General features: G+C 43.5%; 1 protein-coding gene across 2 annotated transcripts in view; it reads left to right on the top strand.

Annotated features, from left to right (window-relative positions):
- ZFP64 (ZFP64 zinc finger protein) overlaps positions 1–26,438 on the top strand; it is an 83,249-nt gene extending 56,811 nt beyond the window's left edge. Inside the window, exons 1-5 of one of the 2 annotated variants that reach the window (XM_063103070.1) lie at positions 8,565–8,670; positions 14,162–14,311; positions 14,576–14,638; positions 22,677–22,928; positions 25,738–26,438. In XM_063103070.1, coding sequence (XP_062959140.1) covers positions 8,565–8,670; positions 14,162–14,311; positions 14,576–14,638; positions 22,677–22,928; positions 25,738–26,438 — 1,272 coding nt within the window. Of the gene's footprint in view, positions 1–8,564; positions 8,671–14,161; positions 14,312–14,575; positions 14,639–22,676; positions 22,929–25,737 lie in introns of those variants that run through there. The other variant, XM_063103060.1, reaches the window with a different exon arrangement.
- The last annotated feature ends 363 nt before the right edge of the window (positions 26,439–26,801 follow it).

Raw genomic sequence — 26,801 nt, 5'->3', positions numbered from 1 at the left:
AAGTGACAGACATTCTTGGTCACCTGTATAAAAGGCAGCTGCTTGCCCTCCTTTTCCTTTTTCCTTCTCATGGGCTGGGCCACAGATGTGGATCATATCCTGCTTGCCATACAAAGCCCTTCATATTGACTCCCTACCCACCTCCTTTGCCTTATCTTCAGCACTACTCCCACCTCCAGCCAGACTGAGGTTCCCCAAAAGTGCCATCTCTTTACCTCCCACTCTTTGCACAAGCTGTCCCCTCTTCCTGAAACCCTCTTTACCTCACTTCTTCACCTCTTTAAGGCCTATTCATCCTACATTTCTGGGGTTACAAATCTGCCTCTTGCAGGAAGCTTTACCTACCCACCCCATGTGAAACTTTGTCACACTGTGTTCTGTTTACTTATCCTCCTGGTTGCTCTGTGACTATCTTAAAGATTTGCTGTTGCATTCCTAGAGGTTAGCATAGTCTCACATTCAGTGGGAATCCAATTAAGGTTTGTTAAGCAGATGGATGGCTCAGGAACAATTCCCAGTAGAAAATGTCAGACAGGGGCATTGCGTGGCACAAGACATTGGAGACACTAACAGAACCTGAAAATGACAATTGGTCTGTGTGATTTCCCTGTTGCTACAGAGGATCGGGATCTCGTGTTTCTCAGGGGTAGGTAGGACAACTAACTACCCCAGGCCTGCTTCACCCTGCCCTGGGTATGGAAGCTTAGAATTCCTATTCTTGGAGAACATTCCCATACAGTTCAGGAACTTCCAAACCCGGAGGAGCCAGCAGGAGAATTGGAGGCTGTTTGTTTTCTCTATAAAGGCCCTGACCCATATTATTGCCCACACAGAATCTTCATCCCCCAGTATTTCATTTCAGATTCTAATCCATGAAGGGGAAGGACTGGGATGCAGGAACATAGAGGAAAGAGGAGGAAGAAGCTAGGATTTGTATAAAGGTCATTACCCTTTTCAACTAAGGCTGTACCCTGGTGACTTTTAACTAATTTCTTTTTAATCTAAGAAGTAATATATGCCGATTGGAATGTAAGTTGATGTAGCTGCTTTGGAAAAGTTTGGCATTTCCTAGGAAAGTTGAATGTGAGCATATGCTGTGACCCAGCTATTCCACACCTTTTCTGCACTTCTCAAATTTACTGTGCATAAAAATCACCTGGGGGTCTTGTTAAAATGCAGATTCTGATTCCACAGTGTCTCAAAATTTAACATGTATACACATCATCTGGGGACCTTGTTAAAAAGCAGATTCTGATTTCAGCACTTGTCAAACAGTAACAGGTAGAAGAATCATCTGGAGATTGTTAAATGCAGATTCTAGACATAGAGAAACTTATACGTGTGAATCAGGAAACCTCTTTGAGAATGTTCGCAGCTACATTGCTCATAATTACCAAATCGGGAACCCCCTGTTGGCAGTAGAAGCAGTAAAGTGTGGTCTATTCATACAGTGGAAGTTTTGGGATAGCAGACATGAACAAACTATAGCTGCCTGCAGCAACATGTTAAATCTCACAAAGAAGCAAGAGAAGGAAACAAATTCAAAGTTCAAGAAGAGGCAAAACTCAGCAACGTATTGTTTAGGTGACAAAACTATTTTTAAATAATAATGATGCAAAATGAGAAGTGGTGGGAGAAGGTGGCATAAGGAAGGAGGAGCTCATGGATACGAGTATGGAACAGTTTTTTGGCCCTAAGAATGTTCCATATCTTGTGTTGGTGGTGGCTACACAGGTGTTCGTTATATTAAACAATAATGTTTTACATTCTTGTATGTATATCAAATTTTATGATTTAAAATTTAAAACTGAAGATTGCAAAAATGTATATAGCAAGGATGTCAGTCACTCAACCTCATTGCAGATACCCCTGTCCGTGTCCCCAGGGACAACTCATGTTACCAGTTCCCTAGTCCCCTATGCATTCACAAGCTTATGTGTATGACTGTGTGTACATATGTGTGTATATATATATATACATATACACACACGCAAATATATATACAATTTGTGTTAAAATTTATAGAGAGAGAACTGCTGTATATGTGTGTATTTACATACATGTATATATATATACACACACATACAATGGCATAATTTATATACTTTTTCTTTTGGGTATTTCAGTTAGTATACCTTGAAGAATATTCCATATCAGCACACACGGAAATACATTATTCTTTTTTATGGCTGCACAGAATTTATTTCATTGTGCAAAAGTAGCATGATTTAGTTATTGATTTTGATTATTACTTTAACTATAAAGTATTATGTGAATACATTCCCTATTAAAAAAGAAATATTACTAAGGATAATGTACACACACAATTCAGATTATCTGATCTTTCCTTCCCCAAGCTACTGCCCCTCCCCCTGCCATGCTTAAGATGTAGCCAGTGTGTATTCTTCCAGTACTTTTTCCCTAGATTCACATGCATATATATTTCACCCTTGAAAACATATGTGGATGTGAATATGTGTTTGACTCTACATATCCATGTGGAACTTGCTTTTTTTCTTTAGTGCAATATGTCTTCGAGCTCTAGCCATGCTTGTATTTCATATTCTGGATGATTATCTGTTGCCTGTATTTCATGGTATGGCTAAATTTCAGTTTAATATAGCCATTCCTCTACTGTTGGGCATTTAGGCTGTTTCTCAATTTTTTGCTATGACAGTGGTGTTTCAAGAAACATCCTTGGACATTCCCTTTATGCACATGTGCAAATGTTTCTCTGGAGAATAGATGGAGAGAAATGATAGATCATTGGCAGCATACATTTAAAAATATATTGCCAAATTGCCCTCCAAAATGGAGTATAAACATTCACACTCCCACTAGCAATGCATTAGACCAATTTCTCTGCACTCTGTCATTCTTAATTTTCATTGATCTAATAGGTGGGAAAAAAAGGAGGGGAGGAATTCATGTTGTTTTAATATTTATTCCCTTATAATTAGTGAAGTTGAACACCTCTTATGTTTGTTGCCCAGAATCTGCATTTAACAGAATCCCCAGGTGATTCTTCTGCACATTAAAGTTTGAGAAGTGCTGAAATAAGAATTTGCTTTTTAACAAGGTCCCCAGGTGATGTGTATACATGTTAAATTTTGACACACTCTGGAATCAGAATCTGCATTTTAACAAGATCCCCAGGTGATTTTTATGCACAGTAAGTTTGAGAAGTGCCGTGTAGGCGTGGAATAGCTGGGTTATACTGAGCATGTGTGTGTTTAATCTCTATTTGGACAGGTGAAAAACAGTATTTCAGTTTATTTCAACTCGCATTTCTTTAATAAATGAATTTGAACATTTTTTTCAAATTTTTAGATGCCACATTTTTCTTTTCTGGGAGCTACCTAGTCACCGAATCTCCTTACTTTGCTTCAAACACACCAAAATTGTTATTCTTTTGAGTCTTTGCTGTTCCTTCCCTCCAGGAATGCTCTCTCTCCGTTTCTTCCTATGGCTGGCTATTACATTTGTGTTTTAGCTCAAAGGTTACTTCCAGCCACACTCAGGTATCCTCAACTCCCACCCAGTTACTCTCGATCACATCACCCCATGTTATTTTGATCACAGAACCTGGCAGTATCAGAAGTGACCTTGCATATTCATTCATTGGTTATCTCTGACTGCCCTGCTGGACCTTATCGGTCTTGGACATCACTGTACCTCCAGCACCTACAACAGACCAGGGCAATCCAGTGTGGGCCCAAAAAATTGTTAGGAGATGAACAAATTAATGAATTCCTGGCAAAGGTAATAACAAAGAAATAAGATTTGCTCCTGTCTTGCTTTACAGCCCTTTGGGGAACTATTTGTACCTAGATAAACATTTATTTATTCATTCCTATATTCATAGTGGAGAGTACTATTTATGATGGAAGTCAAATGAAGTGGCCTAGAGAACATGACCCAGGCAAGATGCTCACACCCCCAGGCGGCCAGGATGGCCAGAGAGAACATTTTTATCTATTTCCTTCTCTTTAAAAAAGAAAGTAAGCTTTACTGAGTTTATGTATGGATTGAAACTGGTATGAAAGCATGGGAATTCTACAGCTCAGAAGAGCTGGTTAATATCACCACAAGCTTGTTTGCTTCCAATTTATTCCCATGTAAAACAGAATCTGTGCCTAGTTAAGTGGAATAACCAACTATAATTAGCTATTTTTATAATTATTACTCTTGCCCTATTATTATAAATAATTGTTAACACAGAGAGTACTGCCTCCGTTCTAGATGGCATTCTGTGCACTTTACATATAAGTTCATACATCCTCATAACTACCCTGTTTTAGCCTGGCCATTTAATTAATGAGAAAAATGGGCACAGAGCAGCTTTCTCAAGATCACATAGCAGAGAAGTAACAGAGCTGGGATTCTAACTCAGGCTGGCTCCAAGCTGTGCTCTTACCTATACTTACACCACAAATCTTTATGATGCTTTTGGGAAGAGATGCAGAGTGACCAGCCAGGAGAATCTTTCATATAATTCAGAAGACTTATGAAAATTAGATTTTGTGTGTGCAAAATGACAAGGGTTGAAAATTTGACTTTCTTTGTGAAGAAAGGGAACTACCTAACAACGATTTAAAAAAAAAAAAAATTATGGGGCTGGCTGGTTAGCTCAGTTGATTAGAGAGCAAGCCTTAGAACAACCATGGTCAGGGATTTGGATCTCCACACTGATCAGCCACCAAAAAAAAAAAAAAAAAGACAAAGGTGATATATAAAGAATGAGGAAGTAAATTGTTTTCAAGAGAAACATCCTATGGAAAAAGTATTTTGAAATGCATGTCTGGCCACAATTCCCTTGTTATGTGACATTGTTGCTGAGAACAAGGCAAAGTTGTCACCTATAAAAACCTGTCTGTATGTTTAAACTCAGCAACAGAATTTTCGAGTTTGTTTAAACATCTAAAAAAAAAAAAGATTCCATGAGTTTGAAATCCATTTGTTAAAGATACAGTGATGCTCCCTTCTCAGTTTAGTTTGCTAAAGCCTCTGATTGATTATCAGGGAAGATGAAAATTTACTAGCTGGATTTCAACACAAATAGGCAATTTGTATAATTGATAAATAAGGATTGAAAGAGGAGAATCATGACTTAGGTATAGCCATCATACTTTGCTTTCATTTAGATCCTGTAAGTTATATTTTTTCAGTTTTTCATTATGACCCTTGAAATCAAGCTATTAAAACAGACCTAGTAATAAACTTAATTTGGGACTAGAACTTCGGATGATTTGCAAAATAGTAAAACAACCCTTTCAAAAATAAAACTCATCAAGTATCATTTTATCTGTGGAAAACATTAATAATTTTCACTTTGTTTTTTGTTGAAATAATACATGCAGGAATAATGCAAATCGAGACCAGAGTGAGATACCGATTTATATCAATATAGTTAGCCAAGATTAAGATGTGATAATTACAAGTGTAAGAAAGGATGTGGCTTCACGTTATCTAGTATCTTGCTAGGGGAAGTATAAATTGGTGAATCACTTTGGCATTTTCTGTTACACCACCCCAAGGTATACATTCACTCAAGAGAAACTGACACTTTCTAGAATGATCATAGATCATAACAGCACTGTTTGCAATGAAAGAGACCTGGCAAAGACACAAGTACCCATGAACAGGAGAGGAGATGAACAAACTGTGGTATTGCCACACAATGGAATATTACACATTGGTCAAAAATCAATGAACAATGACAGCAATTTGGATGATCTAAGCAAATATTAATTGGGAGGAAAAGTAATTATATACCCTTTTTATGTATGAAGTTCCTTAAAAATTAAAAGTGTACATTTATTTAGGAATATATGTAGGTGCAATAAAACTTGCTAAAGAGAAAGGCAAAGGAATGAAGTATGTAGGATTCAGGCTGATGATTATTAAATTGGGAGAGGAGGAGCAGATCGGATACAAGGAGAGTAGGTTGTGGTTAAGGCCTTAGTTTTGGGAGTTGGGTTTCCTGGCACTTATATCATAAGCCAAGGAGTGAATAAGCAACCAAACAAACATAGGCTAGCAATAGATAAGTAATGATAACGTGTAATAAACCAAGGATTGATTAATCCAATTGCAGGCACCTGAGTTGGAGTAATATAAATACACACACACCTCAAGCAGCATGGGCGGTATCAAATGTCTCCATCCTCCAGCCTTGGTGCACCCCCTCTTTCAGCTTCCCCAGAGGCAGTCACTGTTCCTAGTTTATCCAGTATCCTTCCGAGACATCCTCACAAGGAGAAACTATCAACTTTAGCTCACATATGTTTTCAAATGACTTTACAGATATGTGTAGCTACACACACTGTGAAGCTACATTCTATACCAATTGTCTGGCTGGAGCCATTGTCAGACTCCTACCAACGCAGCCAAATGTAGGGTTAGGGCCATAGTTATGCTAATTGTATAGCTAGGGCAATTCATAACTAAAGCCAAAACATTTCATTATTTTAGTTGTACTAAGTTTTCCAATTGGGTTGTCAGGTCTAGGCATTAGGGCCCACAGACCCTTCAAACCCGTTGTCCAGACTGGGTCACCAGACCCCTCACATGCCAGGCTGGGTCACCAGACCCTCCACGTGCCAGGCTGGGTCATAGATCCCTCACATACAGGTACATGCTAAGTAAGTGGGAAAGATCCTGGAAGCCATTGGCAGACCACACGAGTTCAGTCCTCACCCGTAGCAGCAGCTTGCAGTAGCGGCAGCGGTGGTCTCTTGGGGCATCCAGAGAGCACTAGCAACAACAGCCTGCAGCAACAGCCTCCAGCAGCAGTAGCACCCTCCCCGGGAACATCCTGGGAGCTGGGGACGAGGGGTCCAGTGGATCAGAGCCACTCATCCTTCATACTTAAGTCCATAACCCAGGACACCTGGGCGCACATACACAATTACATTAGTCAATAGCCAAGGAACAGCTGGGCACACGTGCATATTAACATCAAATGCTTGGCAAGATTCTGAACATCTGAAGTGCTCTGACCATTTTTCCTATATTTTCCCTACACACGCATCCCAAAGAAAACTTTAAAAATTAACTTTTAAAGTCTCGGAAATTGAACCTTGAGGGACTTCACTGGGCATCAAACAAACCTAAGTCATTCACAACCTGAAAAAATATCAAGAGGAAGATTGAGAAAAACAGCTCAGCTTTTGAGAAGCGTAAAAAAAATCCAGTAACTATGCACTTCTTGTAGGCACCACCCTGGGGTCTGCAATAGCCTCACAGAAGGCGAATTCCAGACGCTGCTCAATCCCCCAGGGCCCGCGCGGGCCGTCTTTCTCGGACTTGCCACATCGTAAAACTCACCCGCGGCCCTGTCAAAAATACAGATTCCCAGGCCCCGCCCCACGGACTCAGAGATGAACGTGGCTGGGCCTTTTTTAACAACGGCCCCCACGTGATTCTCAGGTTCGGGCAAGCTTGGGGCACAGCCTTGTCTTAAGAAACTCCCCAATCTGAAGAAAGTAAACACCTTGGGATGTAGGTGGCTTTCTTGCTCCCTGTTGGGTGTCGTTCGTGTGGTGCAAGGAGGGGTCCCCCTCGGGTCTCATCAAGGTCCCAGCCAGTCTGAGCACGAACGCCAATTAGCTCAAACCCCCGAGGACCACGCCTCAGTCACCTGGGCGGGGCCCAGCGCCCCCGTTGGCCCCAGAAGCTGCTCCTGTGTGGTCCTATCCCGGTGCGCCAGAGTCATGGAGCCGGAGCGTGGGCGCCCTGTAGGAAAATACAGATTCCTGGCCTCGGCCGCCTGAATCCAAAACTCTGAATCCGCATTTTTAACTGGCTACTCCAGGAACAGAGGTTCACCCTGCAGTTGGAAACACTGTGGTCTCACTTAAATTTTAAATTCGAATATGCAGCCAAGGTCAAGTTCCACGAGGGGAGGTCGAGCTTCTCAACGTTGGCCGCACATCAGAACAACCCGGGGGAGGGTTTCAAATGTCCAGGTCCCAGCCCAGATCAATTAAGTCCAAATCTAAACGCGTGCTCTGTGCAGCAGCGGCGGGAGCCACAGCACCACCTGGGAGCTCGTTAGAAATACAGAAGCTCAGGCCCCACCCCAGACCCACTGAGTCAGAATCTGCATTTTAACGAGATCCCCAGTGACTCGTGCGCACATTAAAATTGGAGGCGCTGTGCTTCTGAAATTTTAATGGGCAAACGAATCACCTGGGGATCTCGTTAAAATGCAGACACGGTTTCTCAAACTTTAATGTGCATGCGAATCACCTGGGGATCTTGTTAAAATGCAGATTCTGAGGCAGCGGGTCTGGGGTGGAGCTCGAGAGTCTGCATTTCTAACGAGCTCGCAGGAGATGCGAGCTGCCCGGGCGCAGACCACAAATGCACGGGACCCTTGAGGTCTTGGCTCCAGGCCAATCAGCCGTCAGGGCTCCTGACAAATAGCCCCGCTCGGCTGATGAGCAGAATTGCCAGGACATGCGCGTTCTGGCCGAGGGGGGGTAATTTCCGAACTCCGGGAATTCGTCGTGTGAAGTAGGCCAGTCGTAGGGACGTGCCGGGAGCCCCATCCTCACGCCATGTCGCGGCGCAAGCAGGCCAAGCCCCAGCACCTCAACTCCGAGGAGCCGCGGCCTTCGCGTCAGGAGTTTGCGGAGGTGGCCCGGCAAGTGGTGGGGGATCTGGGTGAGTAGCGCTGCGGTCGCCTCGCCGGGGGGCGTGGGCCGTGGGCAGTTTCTCGGACGTTCAGTGGACCCGCGCGGGTACGAGGTCCGGACAGGGGGCGTGCAAGGGCGGGCAAAACTCCCAACTTGAGTTCTGGGACTCTGGCCTGGGCTCTCCCGCCTTTGTGAATTACACCCTCTTGTAAATTCCACCCTCCCGGCGCGGGCTCCTCCGGCCACTCCGCCACGATCTGGTGTTCTCCTCCCAAACGCGCTGGAAAGATGCTGAGACTCTCCTCGAAGGCAATTTTCGGGGTGCGCGGGCACCCGAGTCCCCGACCTCCTTGGCACTGGGCTTAGGCTGCGTGCCTGGCAGGTGGGCGTTCTGGGACCTGCGCCGTCTCGTGGGGGCAATTGAAATGCCTGAGTACTTACCGGGTGCCAGATCTGGGTCTAGGCGCTCGGGAGGCACACAGCAATGTCCCTCAAAAAGGACAAAATTCCGGTCCTCCTGGAGGTTATGGTCCAGTGGGGAAGAGAGAGATGGCACATGAGATAAATTGGTAAGACGTAAAATGAGCTAGAGGTGAATGCTAGGGAAAAACGTGATAAAGCAGAGCGCGGAATAGGAGGTGTGGCGTTGGGGGTGGGGGAGCATTTGAAATGCGTTGTCCAAGGAAGGTCTCCCCGAGGACGAGACCTTCGATTAAAGACCCGAAGGACGCGAGGGAGCGAGCGTGGAGACAGCCGGGGAAGAGCCTTCCAGGCAGAAGGACCCGCACGCGCGTCCGCGAGGCTGGAGCCTGGAAGAGGTCGGGGGAGGTTCGACAGGTGTTGGGGGGCGGATCCTGGGGGCCCCAATAAGGGCTCTGCCTTTTACTCTGATTGACGTGGGAGCCGTGGGGGGCGGGGAGGGGAAACAGAGCAGTGACAAGGTCGTACCTAGGCTCACCCCGACTGTCACGTGAACCCTGGCTGAAGAGGAGCAGGACGCACCTAAGCCCCCCAGGCAGCATGTCTCCTGTGGTCCTGGGCGCCTCCCCTTCAGGAGAGCCCGCGGGAAGGGGGCTTGTCTAACTCGCCACATTCCTGCGTCTGCCCTCAGGCACACGCCCCTCGGTCGGAATCTCAGGGGGTGGGGAATCTGCATTTCTAAGGCGCTTCCTGTTCTGAAGATACAGCGCTCAGGTTAAGACAGTGTGGGTTCCTACTTTCTCTTCTCTCTACCACCCCCCGTGGTGAGCTGATAGCTCTTTCTTAAGCGAGGGGATGGGGAGAGGAGTTTTAACTGGACTTCTCCACTTTGCTTCTCATTTTCCTGGTGCAGAAAGGGAGAGGGGGATGTCGGGTCTCTCCCAGAGGAGGCTCACACCTCCAGAGGCGCGGGCTCTGTTTTCTTCGGCACCAGCTTTCAGAACAGTCATTTGGATGGGCTCTGACCACACCTTCCCGGAGGAGGTGGCGGAGCGGAGTAGTTGAATGGAGGCTCTCTTACATTAATAGCACCGTGGCCGCAGTTTGCCCAAGGCATACAATGGGGATAGCTAGACTGGCACTATCGGGCCCTCCTGGAGTCGGGTGGGGGCAGGGCTCCTGCTGATTCTTTGCCTAAAGGAGGAGTTGGGAGGTACTGGGGATGTTGGGTCTTTGGGGGAAGCCCTTATAGAATTGCTGAATAACCCTGGTCTGGAGTTCAAAGTCAGTACGCTGAGCTACTTATTCCTGCAAACAGCGCTGGGCGGTGCCTCCTTCAGCTGCGCCCGGGCTTGGGGTATGGGGAGGGTGCTGTGTGTTCTGGATACTGGAGATCTCCCTCCCTCCCCCCCCGCCCCCGTGGGAGCAGGATAACCCGTGCCTGCTCAGTACCGTGCCGCACACCAGCCACTGTTTTGGGGAGAAAAGCGGTCTTCCAACTGATGTTTTATCCTTACATCTTAGGTTTGTGACACCGCACAAGGGGACCCACCTTGCTATTTTAAGGTTCGGCCACTCTTCATTTGCAAGTGGATTTGCAACTCAAGTAGTTTTTGGGAAAAAATAAATGGAAAGGTGAGGTGGAAGACTTCCCATCCCCACCAGTAAAGTAACATAACGGGCAAAAATACACCTTACACTGTTGGTTTCTCAAGGAGTTAAAAGGCTCACTGTGTCTGTCAAATGTGGCCCACATCCATCTCAGACTCAAAGGGCCTCTCCAACTGTACCTTCCTCAGGAAAGTGTGGGCTTTGAACATTCCTTGGATACTTACAGGTGGAAGCATGGTGTTTGAGAGGCCCCTACACCTCCACATCAGAGGCTCTGCTTGGAGGATCCTCCATGTTGGATACAGCTCTCTGATAGTTCTAACCCAGCAGCCTCCCTTTTGCCTGTTTTCAAGTTTGCATTGAACATATGCATTTCCCTCCCTCTGAAAATCTGGGAGCTCTTATGGATACACATCAATGAATGAAACTGATAATATTTATATAGTGCTGACATATGCACAGGGTTCTTTTACATATACTAAAGAATTTGATCTTCATCTAAGCCTATGGAATAGGGGCTATAATCCCTTTGAAATTGTGGAACAGGGAAGTTGAGTAACTTACACAGGGACACACAGCTAACATGTGATAGAACTGGAATTTGAAACCTACGAGCTGCTTCCCAGTCAGTTCCCTAAACCACTGTGTTTAGGGAACAACACCCCGTTCAGATTTCAGTTCTCGGTCTTACTTGGCTTCTGTGCAATTAAAAGCCCTCCAGAATTTAATGGTTTTCTTTTTTAATATGTAAATTGCTAAGTAGTACAAGGTTTTGTGTCTTCCCTGGAGGGGCACAGCGATTGGCTGCGGATCTGGCTACTATAGGATCTAGTCAGCTGAAAGCCTCCAGTCCTGTAACCTTGAGCACCTCCCCCGAGCCAGTTTCTTCCTTTCTTACCAAGCACAAGTTCTCAAAGAGTGATTCCAGACTAGCAGCAGCATTAAGTGGAAACTTGTTAGAAGTGAAAATTTACCGGCTCTACCCCACACCTACTGAATCATGGAACTCTAGAGGTGGGGCCCGAGCCTCCTGTGGTCTAACAAGCCTCTGAGTGATTCTGATGTACACCCATGTTTGAGAACCACTGGCTGTGAGTCGAGCTTCTCAAATCTTAACGTGCACAGGAGTCACCAGGGTCTTGTGAAAGTGCAGATTGATTCTGTAAGTCTGGGGTGGGGCTTGAGACTCCTTTTCTAACAAGCACCCAGGGATGCTGGTGGTCTGGGGACTACCCTTCGAGTTGCCAGGGCTTAGAGTAGTGTGACATAATCACTGGGGCGTGCTTTAACAATGCAGGTTCCTGGTATCTACCTTTAGCTCTCCCCCTCTCCACCCCCAGGTGTTAGGTGAGTCTGGGGTAAGGCCTGGGAAACTACACTTACCCGTGATTTAGGTGATTCTGATACAGGTATTGTCAGGACATTCGAGGGGAAAACAAAACAAAAACAAAAACAAAAAACTGCAATAGGACTAGTGCAGGTCTTCTCAGCCTCGGCACTGTTGACACTTGGAACCTTATACTTTTTGATGGGGGCTGCCCTACACATTGTAGGATGTTTAACAGCATCCCTGGCCTCTACCCAGTAGATGCCATTATCAAGCACATGCATGCACACAGGATCATGACAATCAAATGTCCTGGGGCATTGCCAAACATCCCCTGGGGGCAAAATGGACCCCAGTTGAGAGCCAGTGGATGAGATCACTTGTTGGGGCCCTTGTTAAGGAACTTTGTGCACCACAGCTGCTCAGATGCTACATCTGGTCTACGTAACTGTGAGCATTTACACAACATGGGCTAGGCACTGTACTAAGAACTTATACTTGGTCGCATTTAACTCTACAGCTACGAGGCACATAGTTTATTCCCTTTAAAGATGAGTAAACCAAGGATCAGAAAGGTTAAGTAACTTTCCAGTAGTCACACAGCTAGCATGTAAGTGAGTGAACCCTCTGTCTAGGACTGATGCCTCACCAGTGTGCTCTATAAGCTTCTCCTGGTAAGACTCCTCTACCCCAAGAAATCTCTCCGTGAAGATGGAATTCATCTTTTATTATAATCTGAGACAAAACGTCTCAGACCTTGGCCTATAATTCATAAACTAGTCAATATCTGTTTTTGTTGTTTAAGATCTCAGACATTGACAGCACTTTTTTCTTAGATTTAAGTCTATTTGGAGATAAATCACCTTAGAATCTTTTAGGAGTATATAGTGTCATAGAAGTTATTGAAACTACAAATTAGAGTGAACCATATGAAATTATTCGACCATTTTGGCCAACAAAAATGGTGGTTTCACATGGTTCTCTTTTACTAAAAGCAGAAAAAATGATACAGTGAACTCCCACATCCGAATTGCTCAGCTGCAACAATTAACTGCAAGTGACCAAGCTTGTTTTTTTCTGTACACTAACTATTCCCCTGCCCTGGATTATTTTGAAGCAAAACATACAAATCACACATCTTATAAATACTTCGACATGCATCCCTAAACCATTAGAATGCTTTGGTTTAAAAACAAACAAACAAAAAATCTAATTTGATTTTCATACCTATAAAATATAAAACCATTATATCAAACGTTCAGTGAGTAAGCACACTTCTCACTGTCTCAAATGGTTTTTACAATGTGTTTGAATCAGGAATCAAATGAGGTCTGGGGGGCCGGCCCGTGGCTCACTCGGGAGAGTGCGGTGCTGATAACACCAAGGCCCCGGGTTTGGATCCTATATAGGGATGGCCGGTTCGCTCACTGGCTGAGCGTGGTGCTGACAACACCAAGTCAAGGGTTAAGATCCCCTTACTGGTCATCTTTTAAAAAAAAAAAAAAAAAATGAGGTCTGGGTATTACAGATCATCGTCTCAAGTCTTCAGTCTCTGATTTTTCCCCTCTTCCACCTTTCAAGTTTTTTGTTGAAACAACTGTTTTATTATGGAGAGCAGTGATGCTTGAAGTGTGGTCTATGACCTGTTGCTGAACTGGGGCAAAACAAGTCAGAAATTAAGAGAAAGCATTTAAAAAAAAAAAAAAAGGCAGTTTGATACTGCCATGGCATCCAGCTTTCTGTTGTATCTAATCATAACATGTGGGCTTTTATTTTTGTCTTATTTTGCTTTTCTCATAATTCATGTTTATTCTATCTTACAAAATTATTAGCCATGATCAGAAATTGTTTGGCCGGGGAGGTGGGAACTAGGGCTTCACATCATTTGAGACACGCTCAAATGGAAAGTTTCCATCTGGATTTTGCCAGTTATGTCTCTGTGATGTTGCTGTTTACCTCTGTCCCCTGTATTTTCCGGAAACTGGTAGTTAGAAGAAGAGGACTTTTGCCAGGCTAATTACAATGAATATGGCTTTCTTTGGGGGAGGGGCTGCGGGGGAGGTGAAGGAAGGTGAAAAAGAGCCTAAACCTGCTATATTCTAAGACTTACCACGATGGCTGTATTAGAGAAATTAAGTAAAACTTTATGCCTCAATTTCAGCTTCAGAACTAAATAATGATGTTCCAAAACCAGCTTGCCTTTCCACTGAAAGCAGTGACACCCAGAGGGGCTCTGTTGTTGCTGCTGCCTCAGAGTCAAGGGAACAAACGGCTACTCTTGGAGAGAGGACGTTCAACTGTTGCTACCCAGGTAAGGAATGATCCTAGCACACCGAGCCCCTTTTGTGCTGAGTGCTGCTGTGCAGGCTCTGCAGGGATTCACTCACTGGATGCCTGCACAGCTCATGCGTCATCACAACGCATGGGCATCTGCACCCACCGCCTCCCTGTGGGTCCCAGAGTCCTATAGCACCTAGAGCTCAGCGTGTGCCTCATCAGGACATCAGGTTCATAGTAGTTTCCATTTTGAGGTTATACTTTAAGAAAAGCATTATTTTTCTTTCTTCTTTTCTAGGTTGCCACTTCAAAACTGTTCATGGCATGAAAGATTTGGGACGCCATCTAAGAATCCACACGGGTAGGTATCCATGCATTCATTCAACAGTTTAGTAAGAAAAAAAAAAGAAATGGATAGGAATTGGGTGTTGGATATGTAATGGTGAAGAGGAGAGAGAATGAATGTTCTCTGCCTCATGGAACCTAGTCTAGTGGGATAGGCTTGGGAGAGGGGGCAAAATGGGAGTGAGACAAAGATGGAGAGGTCGACAGGAAGGGCAGCACAGAGGCATGTGGCCATGGTAAGCTTAGAGAAGAGCAACAGCATTGCTTCTTAAAGGTGTGAAGCAAAGGCATGCCTTGATCTGTAGCAGGGGTCTGCAGACTACCTTCCACGGGCCAGCTCCTGCCTGCTCTCATGCCTGTTTAGCTGTTGTCTATGGCTGATTTGCCCCATAGTGGGAGAGTTGAGTAGCTGCTACAGAGACCGTAAGGTGCACAAAGCCTAAGATATTTACTCTCTGGCCCTTTACAAACAACTTTGCCAACCCTTAGTATACAGTACAAAGCAAATACTTGCCTGTATGAGCTAGGATTTTGGTTTGTATGTTCTTACAGAAACCAAATTGAGGTGTATTAGACATAATCAAGTTTATTGCTCAAATACGATGTGAGAAGCAAATAGTCCGCAGCTGGTAGAATGCCACAGCTCTGCCATCAACATGTGGCTTCATCTCTGGGTCCGAGGCACCTGTTCTACTTCTCCCAATCTCTTTAAGCAGTGGAAAGTAGGAGAGGAGCTTGGGGAGCTCACGGCATCCCTCCCTCAGGGCATGACTCAGAAGTAGCATCCCTTGTGACTGGTGGAATAACCAACTAGTGGTGGCTTAACACCAAAGTATTTCTGTCCCGTGACAGTCCAGGTATAAGTGAACCAGGCTGATATGGCAGCCGGACCCATGGTTTCAGGCACCCAGGCTCTCGTTTCGTCGCTTTGCCATTCCAGGGTGCAGCTCTCATTGGCATGGTCCAAGATGGCTTTTTGCCACCTTGAAGACAAATCCTGGAAGTTACACCATCACTTGGGTCCGTGCCCATTTGGTCAGAACTTAGTCACGTGGCTACTCCTAGCTGTGGAAATGAAGGCTGGGAAAGTGAAGTCTGACCCTATATGCAGCTACAAAGAGAAGGTTCTAATATCAAGGAAAAAAAGGAATACTGATACACAGGGCCAAATGGGGTGTCTGACTCAGCTGTAAGTGGGAGGCAGAGATGGTAATGTGTGCATAGGTGATCATTTCAGGCTTGAGCTGGACATTTGCCAAGTGGGTAGAATGATGGTTCTCAAACCACTGGTTCGGAATCCTTCTACACTTAAAAATTGAAGACAACCCCCACCCCCAAAGTTTTTGTTCTTTCATAGTTGCTGCATTAGAAATTAAAACTGAAACTTTAAAATATTATTCACTTAAAAATAACAATAAGCTCATTACATATGAACATGTTTTTATGAAAAAGAAATATTTTCCACAACAAAATGTAGTGAAAATGGAATTGTTTATACTTGTGCAAATCTCTCAGGTGTGGCTTAATAGTCAGCTGGATTCTCATTCTGTATGTAGTCCCATCACAGTGTGGTGTTTTGGTTGATGTATATGAAGAAATCTGGCCTCTCATATGTGATTGGAAATGGAGGGATATTTTGATACCCTTCTCAGATACTTGTCATTCTTTAATACTACACCAAAACACAACAAATAAGTCTCCTAAATAAGGATTAGTTGCTGGGTAGAACTTGCAACTGTATCGATGAGTTCTTGAAACTGTGAAATTAAAATTCATTGGTCTGTTTTGCACTTTGAGTGGATCTCATCCATGCTTGTGTTTTTGTCACATCATGCATTAGTCAGTTGGAAGATAGTGGCTTACCAACTTATGTAATTCTTCTAAACATTGACCCATCTCATTATACCATAGGAAAAGATCACTTGTTAATATCAATCTCATCAGAAAAATCTAGGTACTGTGAAGCTGCAAGCCTGGGTAGAAGATACATCTTCCAAGATCCTAACTCTTTCTTGAGAGCTCAAATGTTATCATTGCAATACTCCTGGTAATTTCCCTTGAAATAACAGGCTCACTTCCAAGAATATCTGCCAGGTACTCAATCTGACAAAACTGTAGTTTGTGGGTTGTTTCCAAGTCAAAGTGGTGCTGCATAGAAAACATGCCCACTTCAGCTTGCTGTGCAGCCATCGCACAAGTACATGTATGTGCTCGAGACAGCTGGCGAGGTTTGGTTTGCAGTGGAAACACCATATGCGTGTTTATTTGATCACACGAATATTAAAAAGGCTTATTAGGGGGTAGAGGTATGATCAGTTGTAGTCTTTACTGCTTTGTCGAGGATATTTCTTTTTTTTTTTTTTTTTTTTAACTGGTAAGGGGATCGTAACCCTTGGCTTGGTGCCATCTGCACCACACTCAGCCAGTGAGCGCACCGGACATACCTATATAGGACCTGAACCCATGGCCTTGGTGTTATCAGCACCGCACTCTCCCGAGTGAGCCACGGGGCCAGCCCTTGTCGAGGATATTTCTAAGTGGACCTGGCTCTTTTTGCGCGGGGTGCGCATGGCAGTGGAGAATATTATGACTGCTGGTAGAGCTGGTGCCACAGCTTTGATCAGTGCTCAGGCGCCAGCAGTTCTGCTCCTATGTCAGCATGAACATCAACAATTACAAAGACACAGCATGGTTTAGTACTGTGAAGAGGACAGTTTTAACCAGACTCAACTGGAAGAGCCTCAGGCACTCTTAGGCATCCAGCAACTGCACTTTGAGAATCGTGAAAGTGGCTTTGACAGGAGAGTACAGGAAATGACCAACAGCAAGTAGGGAGTGGAGAACAGGGCGTCTGCCTAGAATGCAGGCTCACTGGGAGCTTATTTGGGGGGAGTAAATCAAAAAGCTACACTGTGCTCACATTGGAGAAGTCTCAAAGTCAAGCTTGCCATTTGGATAGTATTGCTCTTATTTTTGTTACCTTTGTTCTAAAGTTATATATATATATATATATATATATATATTTTTTTTTTTTTTTTTTTTTTTTTTTTTTTTAATGTACCTTAAATGCCAGTTTATCCTGCAGGAAGAAAAGCTGAATTTTCAAATACATAATAGAAATAGGGTGCCCAGTAGAAGGGGGAAGAGCAGGATAAAAATGCTCTATTCCTTATTTCCCATGTAAAATCTTAAAGATAGAAGAATCATAATGTTAACAGGAATAGTTTCTGGTTAGAGGGTTTAAAGCAGCTTACATTTTTTCTCTCATCTTAATCTTATACATTAAGTATATATTGCTCTTATTTTCAGATATTTTAATCATTCCAGTAAAAGGTGAATGAATCATATTGTTTGAATTAACGATGACAGAGTGAGTACCTTTTGCCACGTCCACTTCCACACCACTATCCCACCCTCTTTCTGGATAATAAAATTCATCTGGAAGACAGAGGCACAAAAGTAGTTTAAAGTCTTGAGCAAGACCTTTTGCTTTATTAGAAACTAAAATATCATGGAGCTATAATTCAAACATTGTGACAGTAAAACTAAAATAAACAAATACAGAACAGAATAGTATAGAACTAGAGCTGTATGCATGGGCAAACCCAGTACCTGGTCAAGGTGGCACTTCAACAGGGGATGGTGAACTGATGGCTCTGGCACAGTTGACAGTCTATTAGGGCAATTATAGTCTTTCATCTCACCATTCACAAATTCTAAATATAGGCAGTTAAATGTTAAAGTCCATAATGGTACTAGGAAATACAGGAAGAAAAACATATGGTGTCGGTAGTCAGGCAAATGAACCACAAAGGAGAAAATTGATTATCACGGCATCAAAGTTAAGACTTATAAGACACCATTAAGAAGTTAAAACAAGTGTCTCACAGAACTTTGCAACATAGGGGCTTGTTGAATTGGGAATAATGGTTGAATTTCAAGTGTTTTGCTATCTTAAGATGATCCTGTGGCATTTATGTAGCTTCATAAAGGAGGTTGACTTAAAGTCTTCGTGTTTTTATCTCATTTTGTATTTCTTCATTTGGGATTGGTATCAGTTATCTATTATAAAAAAATATATATCTATTATTATATTAAAAAAAAAAGTGAGTCGAAGCATTTTTTCCCCCTATGCTTTTAAACAGTTAGTTGACCATGAAAACACTTCTGCATGAAAGTTTGATAGAACTTGCCTGTGATACTCTCTGCTTGTGACATTTTTTGAAGCATGGTGGGGGTTGTAGGTTAGGCTGAGATAGCAGTGTCAATCTCACTGGCAACTGAGGACTGCTCTGCTCACACCAGTGTCCCCCACAGTCATTCACAGCTCTGCTGCTTGTGGGCTTCTCTCCAGGACTGAGCTGGTAGTGGCGTCTGTCTAGAACGTGCCAGATGAAGGTGTTCTTGACCTTTTTTCTGCCATGGACTCCTGACAATTTCGGAAAGCCTATGAACCCTTCTCAGAACAATGTTTTTAAATGTAGTAAGATATATTACATTTTTTTAAAACTGTCTTGATATAGTAATTGCTATCAAAATGTTAAATGTGTGATATTTTAATACATTAAACCCTTACTACCCAAAGTGTGGTACAAAAACCAGATATGTCAGTATCACCTGGGAGCTTGTTAGAAATGCAGAATCCCAGGCCCCACCCCAGACCCACTAGTCAGAATATGCATTTTAATGAGCGGTCCCCAGCCCTAGGTGACTAGGATGCATAGTAGTGCTGAGAAGCCCTGCATTTAACATCAGGATCTAGTGACTGGTCTGTTAACTACTCTAATTGTGAGGTAGTGAGGAATGTAAATGCTACTCAAAAATTGCAGCAAGTGTAATGTGTTATGACACGTCTTCTGTCTATTGACAAGAGTCTCAGGTGCTGCTGTTAGTGTGGTTTGTTGCCTGCATTTATAACTGGAGGAATGCTAAACTGCAGATGGGGTAGTAAAAATAAAAATGTAATTTCCTATATACGATCTCACACCCCTTAAATGTTGTCATCACAAAGAATGATAGTTTTGTGATAACAAATATGCTATTTACCCTGATTTATCATGGCACATCATATATGTCATAATATAATTCTGTGCCCCATAAATATGTACTGTCAATATATATCAGTTAAAAAATAATAATAATTTCTTTTTTAAAAAAAACTTATCCACAGAACCCAGATTAAAACCCCAGATTTGGAACATTGCAGGGCATCTTGGGCAAGAGAAGCAAGTGTGACAACCACACACCTGCTCTTAACAGCAACTCTTGTCACTTTTCACTATATTTCATGGGCCACGGTAAGTCCCTTGCCCAGGCCTGAGGGCACGGGAACAGGGAAACAGTTATCCCCAGAAGTTACAGCAAATACAGGAGAACAATAAACACTTCACCCTGGGGGTGGGAGGGGTAGATCTTTAACATAACAATCTTTAATTATTATTGATCTGTTTATTTTCTCTTTCCTGATTCAGACTTTGTAATTTTACATCTTCCTGGATGATCATCTGTTTTGAGTCATCTAAACTTGCTGGGGTAAAGTTCTACTTAATAGTCACATGACTTTGTCTATCTGCAGTCCCCTTTCTGTTTTTCAAAGTCTATTGGAATGATTCTCAACTGGGTACAGCTTTGCTCCCTAGGGGACATTTGGTGAAATCTGGAGACATTTTTGGTTGTCACAGCTGCGCAGAGGGGTTCTACTGGCATCTGCTAGGTAGAGCCCAGGGGTGCTGCTAAATGTCCTACAGTGCACAGGACAGCCCCCCAGAGCAAAGACTGACCTGACCCAAAATGTCAATAGTGCCGAGATTGAGAACCCTGGACTATTCTCTCTTTTTGAGCAAACCTCCCTTTTTAAGCAACCATTTTTTTATTGATCAAGTGCTGTACATATTCTTAGTTCCTACCTTGCAGTTTCTTCAATTAAATTCTGTCCATTTGCTTTCAGCCTTTTGCTAAAAATGAACTTGAGTCTACAAACATTCCGAAAACTATTACAGGCTGTAGGTTTTGATATATGGAGTTCTCACTGCCTGTTTCTAGACTTTGTTAATCTGATTTTGAGTCTTGAACAAAAACTGTTTCAAATTTCCAAGATTTTTTTTAAAATATATTCATGAATCCCTGTTAGATTCATAAAAGTTTGACTCATATCTACTTGGTGAATTTCATCTCTTCATCAATATGAAATTTTTATCTTCTTTATTTTGGCAGCTGGCTGGTACAGGGATCAAACCCTGGACCTTGGTGCTATCAGTACCACACTCTAACCAACTGGGCTAACCAGCCAGCCCAATGTGAAATTTTTAATTTTACCATGATTTCTATTTTGCCTGATGTTAAAACTGGTATTCCTACTTTCTTTTTCTTTTAGAACCTTCCTAGAATTTCTATCATTTTCTACTCCTCTGTCATTTTAATTTAGATATCTCAGGAGCATTTAAGCTGGCTTCTTGTTAACGTCATTTAAATCTTTAACAAGGAAATTTAAGTCATTCATGTTTATTCTTTCTGATTTAGTTTGATTTTTCTCGTTTTGTGCTGTCTGTGGTTTTTGGTGGTTTTCCTCTTGTTTGAAAGCTGTACTTTCATCTCATTTTGTTATATACTCTGTCTTCTCCCTGGTATATATAGTTAAGTGTGATACCGAGTCATCTGTCAACTGGCTTTATCTTCCCATTGAATGCTAGTTCAAGTATAAGATTCTATTAAAATAATTTCTATAGAACTTTGAAGATATTGTTTCCATCTTGCTAGCATCCAGTGTTGCCTGAGAAGTTTTATGCTGATCTGAGCATTTTTCTAGTATTTTTCTTTCTGGAAGCTTTAAGAGCTCTCCAATCTCGGGGCTCTGAAATTGTACTGCCTGCCCTGCTTCTAGATGAGCCATCTTAAGACTTGTGGCTGTCTTCAATGTTAGGAATTATACTCTCTGTTCTATCCTGGACCATCTAGAACTAGCTTTCATGTCTGTCATCATATTTCCCCTATTGTCCTTTTGGGTAGCTTTCTGGGAGAGTCTTTAGCACTGTCTTCCACTTCTAAGTCTCTTTTTTTTTTTTTTTTTTAATAGACTTTTTTCAGAGCAGTTTTAGTTTCACAGCAAAAGTGAACCTAAAGAGTAGGAGGTACAGAGATTCCCCATATACCCCCTGTGCGTGCACACACACAAAGCCTCACCCATTATCAATAAGTTTTTTTTTTTTTTACATTCTTTCTGCTTGTCAGCTTGTTGAAAGTTGTTGTCATTTCAATTTTCCTGTTTGCTCTACTGACTAAGTTCTTGAGCTTACCTTCGCAATTCTGGTTCTCCACAAGCCTTTGGTTACTGGGTAGACTAATTTTTATTTGTCAGCACCACGCTCAGCCAGTGAGCAACCAGCCATCCCCATATGGGATCCGAACCCGTGGCCTTGGTGTTATCAGCACCACACTCTCCCGAGTGAGCCACAGGCCGGCCCGGCCCCCTGACTAATTTTTATTTGGATATAATCAGCTTGGAGTGGCTTTGGGAGTAGGGATGGAACACACTGCTGGGTGGAGATGTTCTAGGCTTGTGATTCTCTGCTGTCCAGGGTTTCTCTAGCTACCAGGTCCTTGTATTCTTTTTCTGACCTCAGCCCCCTTGTTCACTAACACCCTGGGAGATACTGTTGCTGCCTGGTTCAAGTGGGAAAAGGGGTCAACCTGATCATTCTCTACGTGGTTTATCAAACAGTGGCTAGCTTTCTGTCTCAGATCCCTACACCTGCCACTTCTTATCATGAATGCTTCTACAATCACTCCCATCTTCCCAAACAAGTGTTTGGCCTGTAATTTTCTTCATCAGTCTGATTTTTGTCTAATCTGTCCCTTAAGATTTTTCAAAATTTCTGAGCCATCAATGAATGGCACCCCTTCTTGTTTCCCAGTATGCTGATCTAGACTTCAGTATCTTCTAATCTCTGAGCATTTGAACAGAAGGAGGAGGCAGACCCTTGTGCCCAGGCTTAATCTCTGCATAGTCAATCTTGACCGAGAAACCCTTAAATCCTTGAACCCTTATGTGTTTGAAGGAGACAAACCACACAAGTGTGAGTTCTGCGACAAGTGCTTCAGCCGGAAGGACAACCTGACCATGCATATGCGGTGCCACACCAGCGTGAAGCCACACAAGTGTCACCTGTGTGACTATGCCGCCGTGGACAGCAGCAGCCTCAAGAAGCACCTGCGGATACATTCTGATGAGCGGCCATACAAATGCCAGCTCTGCCCCTATGCCAGCCGTAACTCCAGCCAGCTCACCGTCCACCTCCGATCTCACACAGGTAAGACCCTGATCCGGAAACCTTAGTACCTTACTTTTCTCCAATTTCTTAACCTTCATTTGCTTAAAACACAACTTAAATGACTTAGTGTGATAGATGTAAAAAAATTTGACATTTCTGTGATGATTGTGAGGCTTGTTTTTCTTCTTCCAGGACTACAGCTTTCTGTAACACATGACAGCCTGGCTGCTGGGTTTTATAACTTGATTACATACAATACATCTGGGGATGGGTACCCAGTACAGTAGCCAAGAAGTAAAAGATGTGTCTCAAAAGTCTGACCTATAAACAAGGTGTTTCAGTAATTTAACTTATACTGATTGTATGGATTCATTGAGAAATGTAGTAAAATCAGTTAAATGTAATTGTAAATCACAATCTTCTAGTTCTAGAAAGTATTATTTTCCTTCTTTTCTGGGAACCCACTGAAAATAACGATAGGTAGGTAAGATCAATCAATCGTGGCACAGAAAAACGGGGATTGGGATACTCAAAAGAAGGCTCATGAGAATTTTCAATGAATTCATGGAAGATGGCAAGCAGATAAGAATATGCTGACATTTAGTATTCAGTAAAGAAAGCTGTGTCCTAGCAAATGGGAGCCAGCCAAAGAGTTGGGAGCCAACCTTTCTAGCCAATGTCTGAGTGTCCTGAGAGCTCTGGACTTGGAGCTGGTGTGTAGACAGCCATGGTAACAAAGCTCAGGGGAGAAGCAAAAGCCTATTGGTGAAACTGCCCAACCTCTCCAGTAGCAGGTGAAACCCATGGCCTCTATGTCTAATCCTTAAAAGTCTATTTTTCCTAGATATAGTCAACCAAGGATTATGAGTCATTTGCAGGAAATGATGGCATAAAATGTGCCAGGTGTAACAAATAACTAATCCTGGAAATAATGGAAGACTTGGGTAATAGACAAGAATTTTTATGTTCCAGTTGGTGTCTACCCACTGGCAGAAACGTTGCATTTAAGTAGGGCTCAATGAAGTAGTGAGAATAAGAAGTATGGATTAAAACTAAGGTTGCTGGCTGTAAAGTTAACAAAATTTCCCAGAGATTAGGGGAAAAAAGAACTGGGTTAGAGAACTAACCAAAACCTGGAAATCTGGCTTCTGACTAGGTCTGGAAGAAAAGAAAATAGAAGTGTGAAAGCAAATGAGGAAAAACAAAGAATTCCACAATTCTAAGGGGCCAGGAGAGTGAAAGGGCTTACAAGATGCCAATCAGGATGAAGGAAGTTGGCAGGGGAGGTCATACCTAGAAACACTTCTCAGAAGTATTGGCTCCCAGGAGACAGCAGAACAGTGCCCTCAAAGTTGGGTAATGATTTTTGACTTAGAATTCTATACCCTGCCAAACTACCACAAGTATGAGAGCAGAATAGAAAGATATGCAAGGATTTAAGACTTTACTCCCAGCCACGGTGCTAGTGGAAGTTACTAGAAGATAAATTCTAGCAAAACAAGGGAGAAAACAAAGTCTGGCTTGAGACTTTTGATGTATGAATATCTGAATATAGCCAACTGGAATTGCAGCAAAGAGAAATATCAGGATGATACTTGTACAGAAGGTTAAGAGAAACTAAATCAAGAAATTCAGAAAAATCTAAGAAAATTTCACGTAAAGGTTACATACTTAGGAGATGATGCCTTCTGAGATTGTTCTTTTTTCTTAAGAAATGGACAGTCCCACCCAGAAGCGAGCTAAAATGTGTCCCAAAATGAGCATGTAAAAAAGGACTATTTGACCTTGATGGGAGTGACACTGTCCACTGGACCCAGTGTGACAGTGGCCCTATATATGGAGGCAATTGTAATCTTGGTGCACTATTTGGCTCTGAATGTCACATACCCAGTCATAATTTATTTGTACTTTGATTCTAAAATTGAAATCTGAAAAGAACTAAAGTATGGGAATTCACTAGAAAGAATGGAAATGTTTTTGAACTTAAAATAAAGCTACTCCTGACAAGTAGGGGAGTGTGAAGAAGAGGAAGGAATCCTCAAAGAACTTCTCAAGCTGAGGGCCTAAGATGTGAGACTATTATTCAATTTAGAAGGTAACTCGGAGAGTAAAAGTCACAACCAGCAGAATGCAGGAGAAGGTTGGAGAAAAGATGAGTGTGTAAGAGAAGCAAGATTCTTTGCATACAGTCAACTGATGTTTGAGGTAACAACCTCCAAAACAACTAAAAATCCTTAGCAATGCCTCTAGGGAACGGGACTCTAAGTTAGAGAGGAAGCTACTAAGGCTTGTCCCCTGTCCTGCTGCCATATTCATATGTTAATTAAGTAAAATTCATCTGTAGTTACAAAACTAAGAAACTTTAACTAGTAATACAAGCCAATTAACTGATGTACGATAGCTTAAACACTGTGGTGAGCTACTCATCAATCTTAGCTTGATTTGGGACAGTTACATGTAACTTAAATCTCCTCTTCTGCCATGTTCAGTTCTGGGATGTCAAGTTAAATGAGAGTTTAGACTTGAAACTGAAGGATCATCAAGTGTGTGGACTTGAGTTCCATGATGCCTGTGTTCAAATCTGTTTGTCCTAGTTCAAATAACTTGACCTCTCTGAGCCTCAGTTGTCCCATCTGTAAAATGGGGGTAGTAGTACCCATTCATAGGTTTGCTGTGAGGATGAAGTGAGCTAATATACACAGTAAGTGGTTTCATAATTAGGAGGTGGTCAGAGTTCAAAAGACCGAACCAGCTCATTGCAGCCAGGTGTGCTGACACATTTGGGCGGAGGGAAGGGGAGTTCTGTTTTGCCTGCCTGCTCTAATGGAAACACACCTTCCATTGCTAGGGGACACCCCCTTCCAGTGCTGGCTCTGTAGCGCCAAGTTCAAAATCAGCTCAGACTTGAAAAGGCACATGATCGTGCACTCGGGGGAGAAGCCTTTCAAGTGTGAGTTCTGCGACGTGCGCTGCACCATGAAGGCGAACCTCAAGTCGCACATCCGCATCAAGCACACGTTCAAGTGTCTGCACTGTGCCTTCCAGGGCCAGGACCGGGCCGACCTCCTGGAGCACAGCCGGCTGCATCAGGCTGACCACCCCGAGAAGTGTCCCGAGTGCAGCTACTCCTGCTCCAGTGCGGCAGCCCTGCGTGTGCACAGTCGGGTCCACTGCAAGGACCGTCCCTTCAAGTGCGACTTCTGCAGCTTTGACACGAAGCGGCCCAGCAGCCTGGCCAAGCACATTGACAAGGTGCACAGGGATGAGGCCAAGACAGAGAACCGGGCCCCACCGGGCAAGGAAGGGCCCAGCTCCCAGCACGTGGCCAAGATAGTGACCCAGAGGGCCTTTCGCTGTGAGACCTGCGGGGCCTCCTTCGTCAGGGACGACTCTCTGAGATGCCATAAGAAGCAGCACAGTGACCAAAATGAGCACAAGAATTCGGACTTGGTCACCTTCCCTCCCGAAAGCAGTGCCTCGGGGCAGCTTGGTCCCCTGGTCTCCGCTGGGCAGCTCGAGGCTCCCCTGGAACCCAGCCAAGGCCTCTAGCTCTACCAAGAAGAGCTACCAAGAACTCTCCAGGTTGCCAGCTGTCAGGAGCTCAGGCAAGTGCTGTCACCCAGCCCTCCAAGGTGAGGCTGTCAAACTGGACTCTGGGCACTGGTTCCAGGGCTGGCTGCTCCAACCCTGCAGGCCTCCAGAGGCACCGGCTGACACAGCCAGGGCATGAGGACAGACGCCAGAGCAATGCAGTGGAGACACTTCTCCATGTTGCTGTCTTCCCTGCAAGAAATATCTAAGCAATTGATTCGGTTGCTCAAAGGTGAGGTCCGCTGAGGGCTGCCCTATCCAGTGCAGACAGCCACTTCTCGGTGGATTCCAATTTTAAAACTGATCCATCACTGATGGAAT

Source organism: Cynocephalus volans, chromosome 1 (genome assembly GCF_027409185.1).
Source record: "Cynocephalus volans isolate mCynVol1 chromosome 1, mCynVol1.pri, whole genome shotgun sequence".
In the NCBI taxonomy this organism is placed as follows: domain Eukaryota; kingdom Metazoa; phylum Chordata; class Mammalia; order Dermoptera; family Cynocephalidae; genus Cynocephalus; species Cynocephalus volans.
Note: the sequence above shows the minus strand (reverse complement) of the source record. Positions and strands in the feature narration are given on the sequence as shown.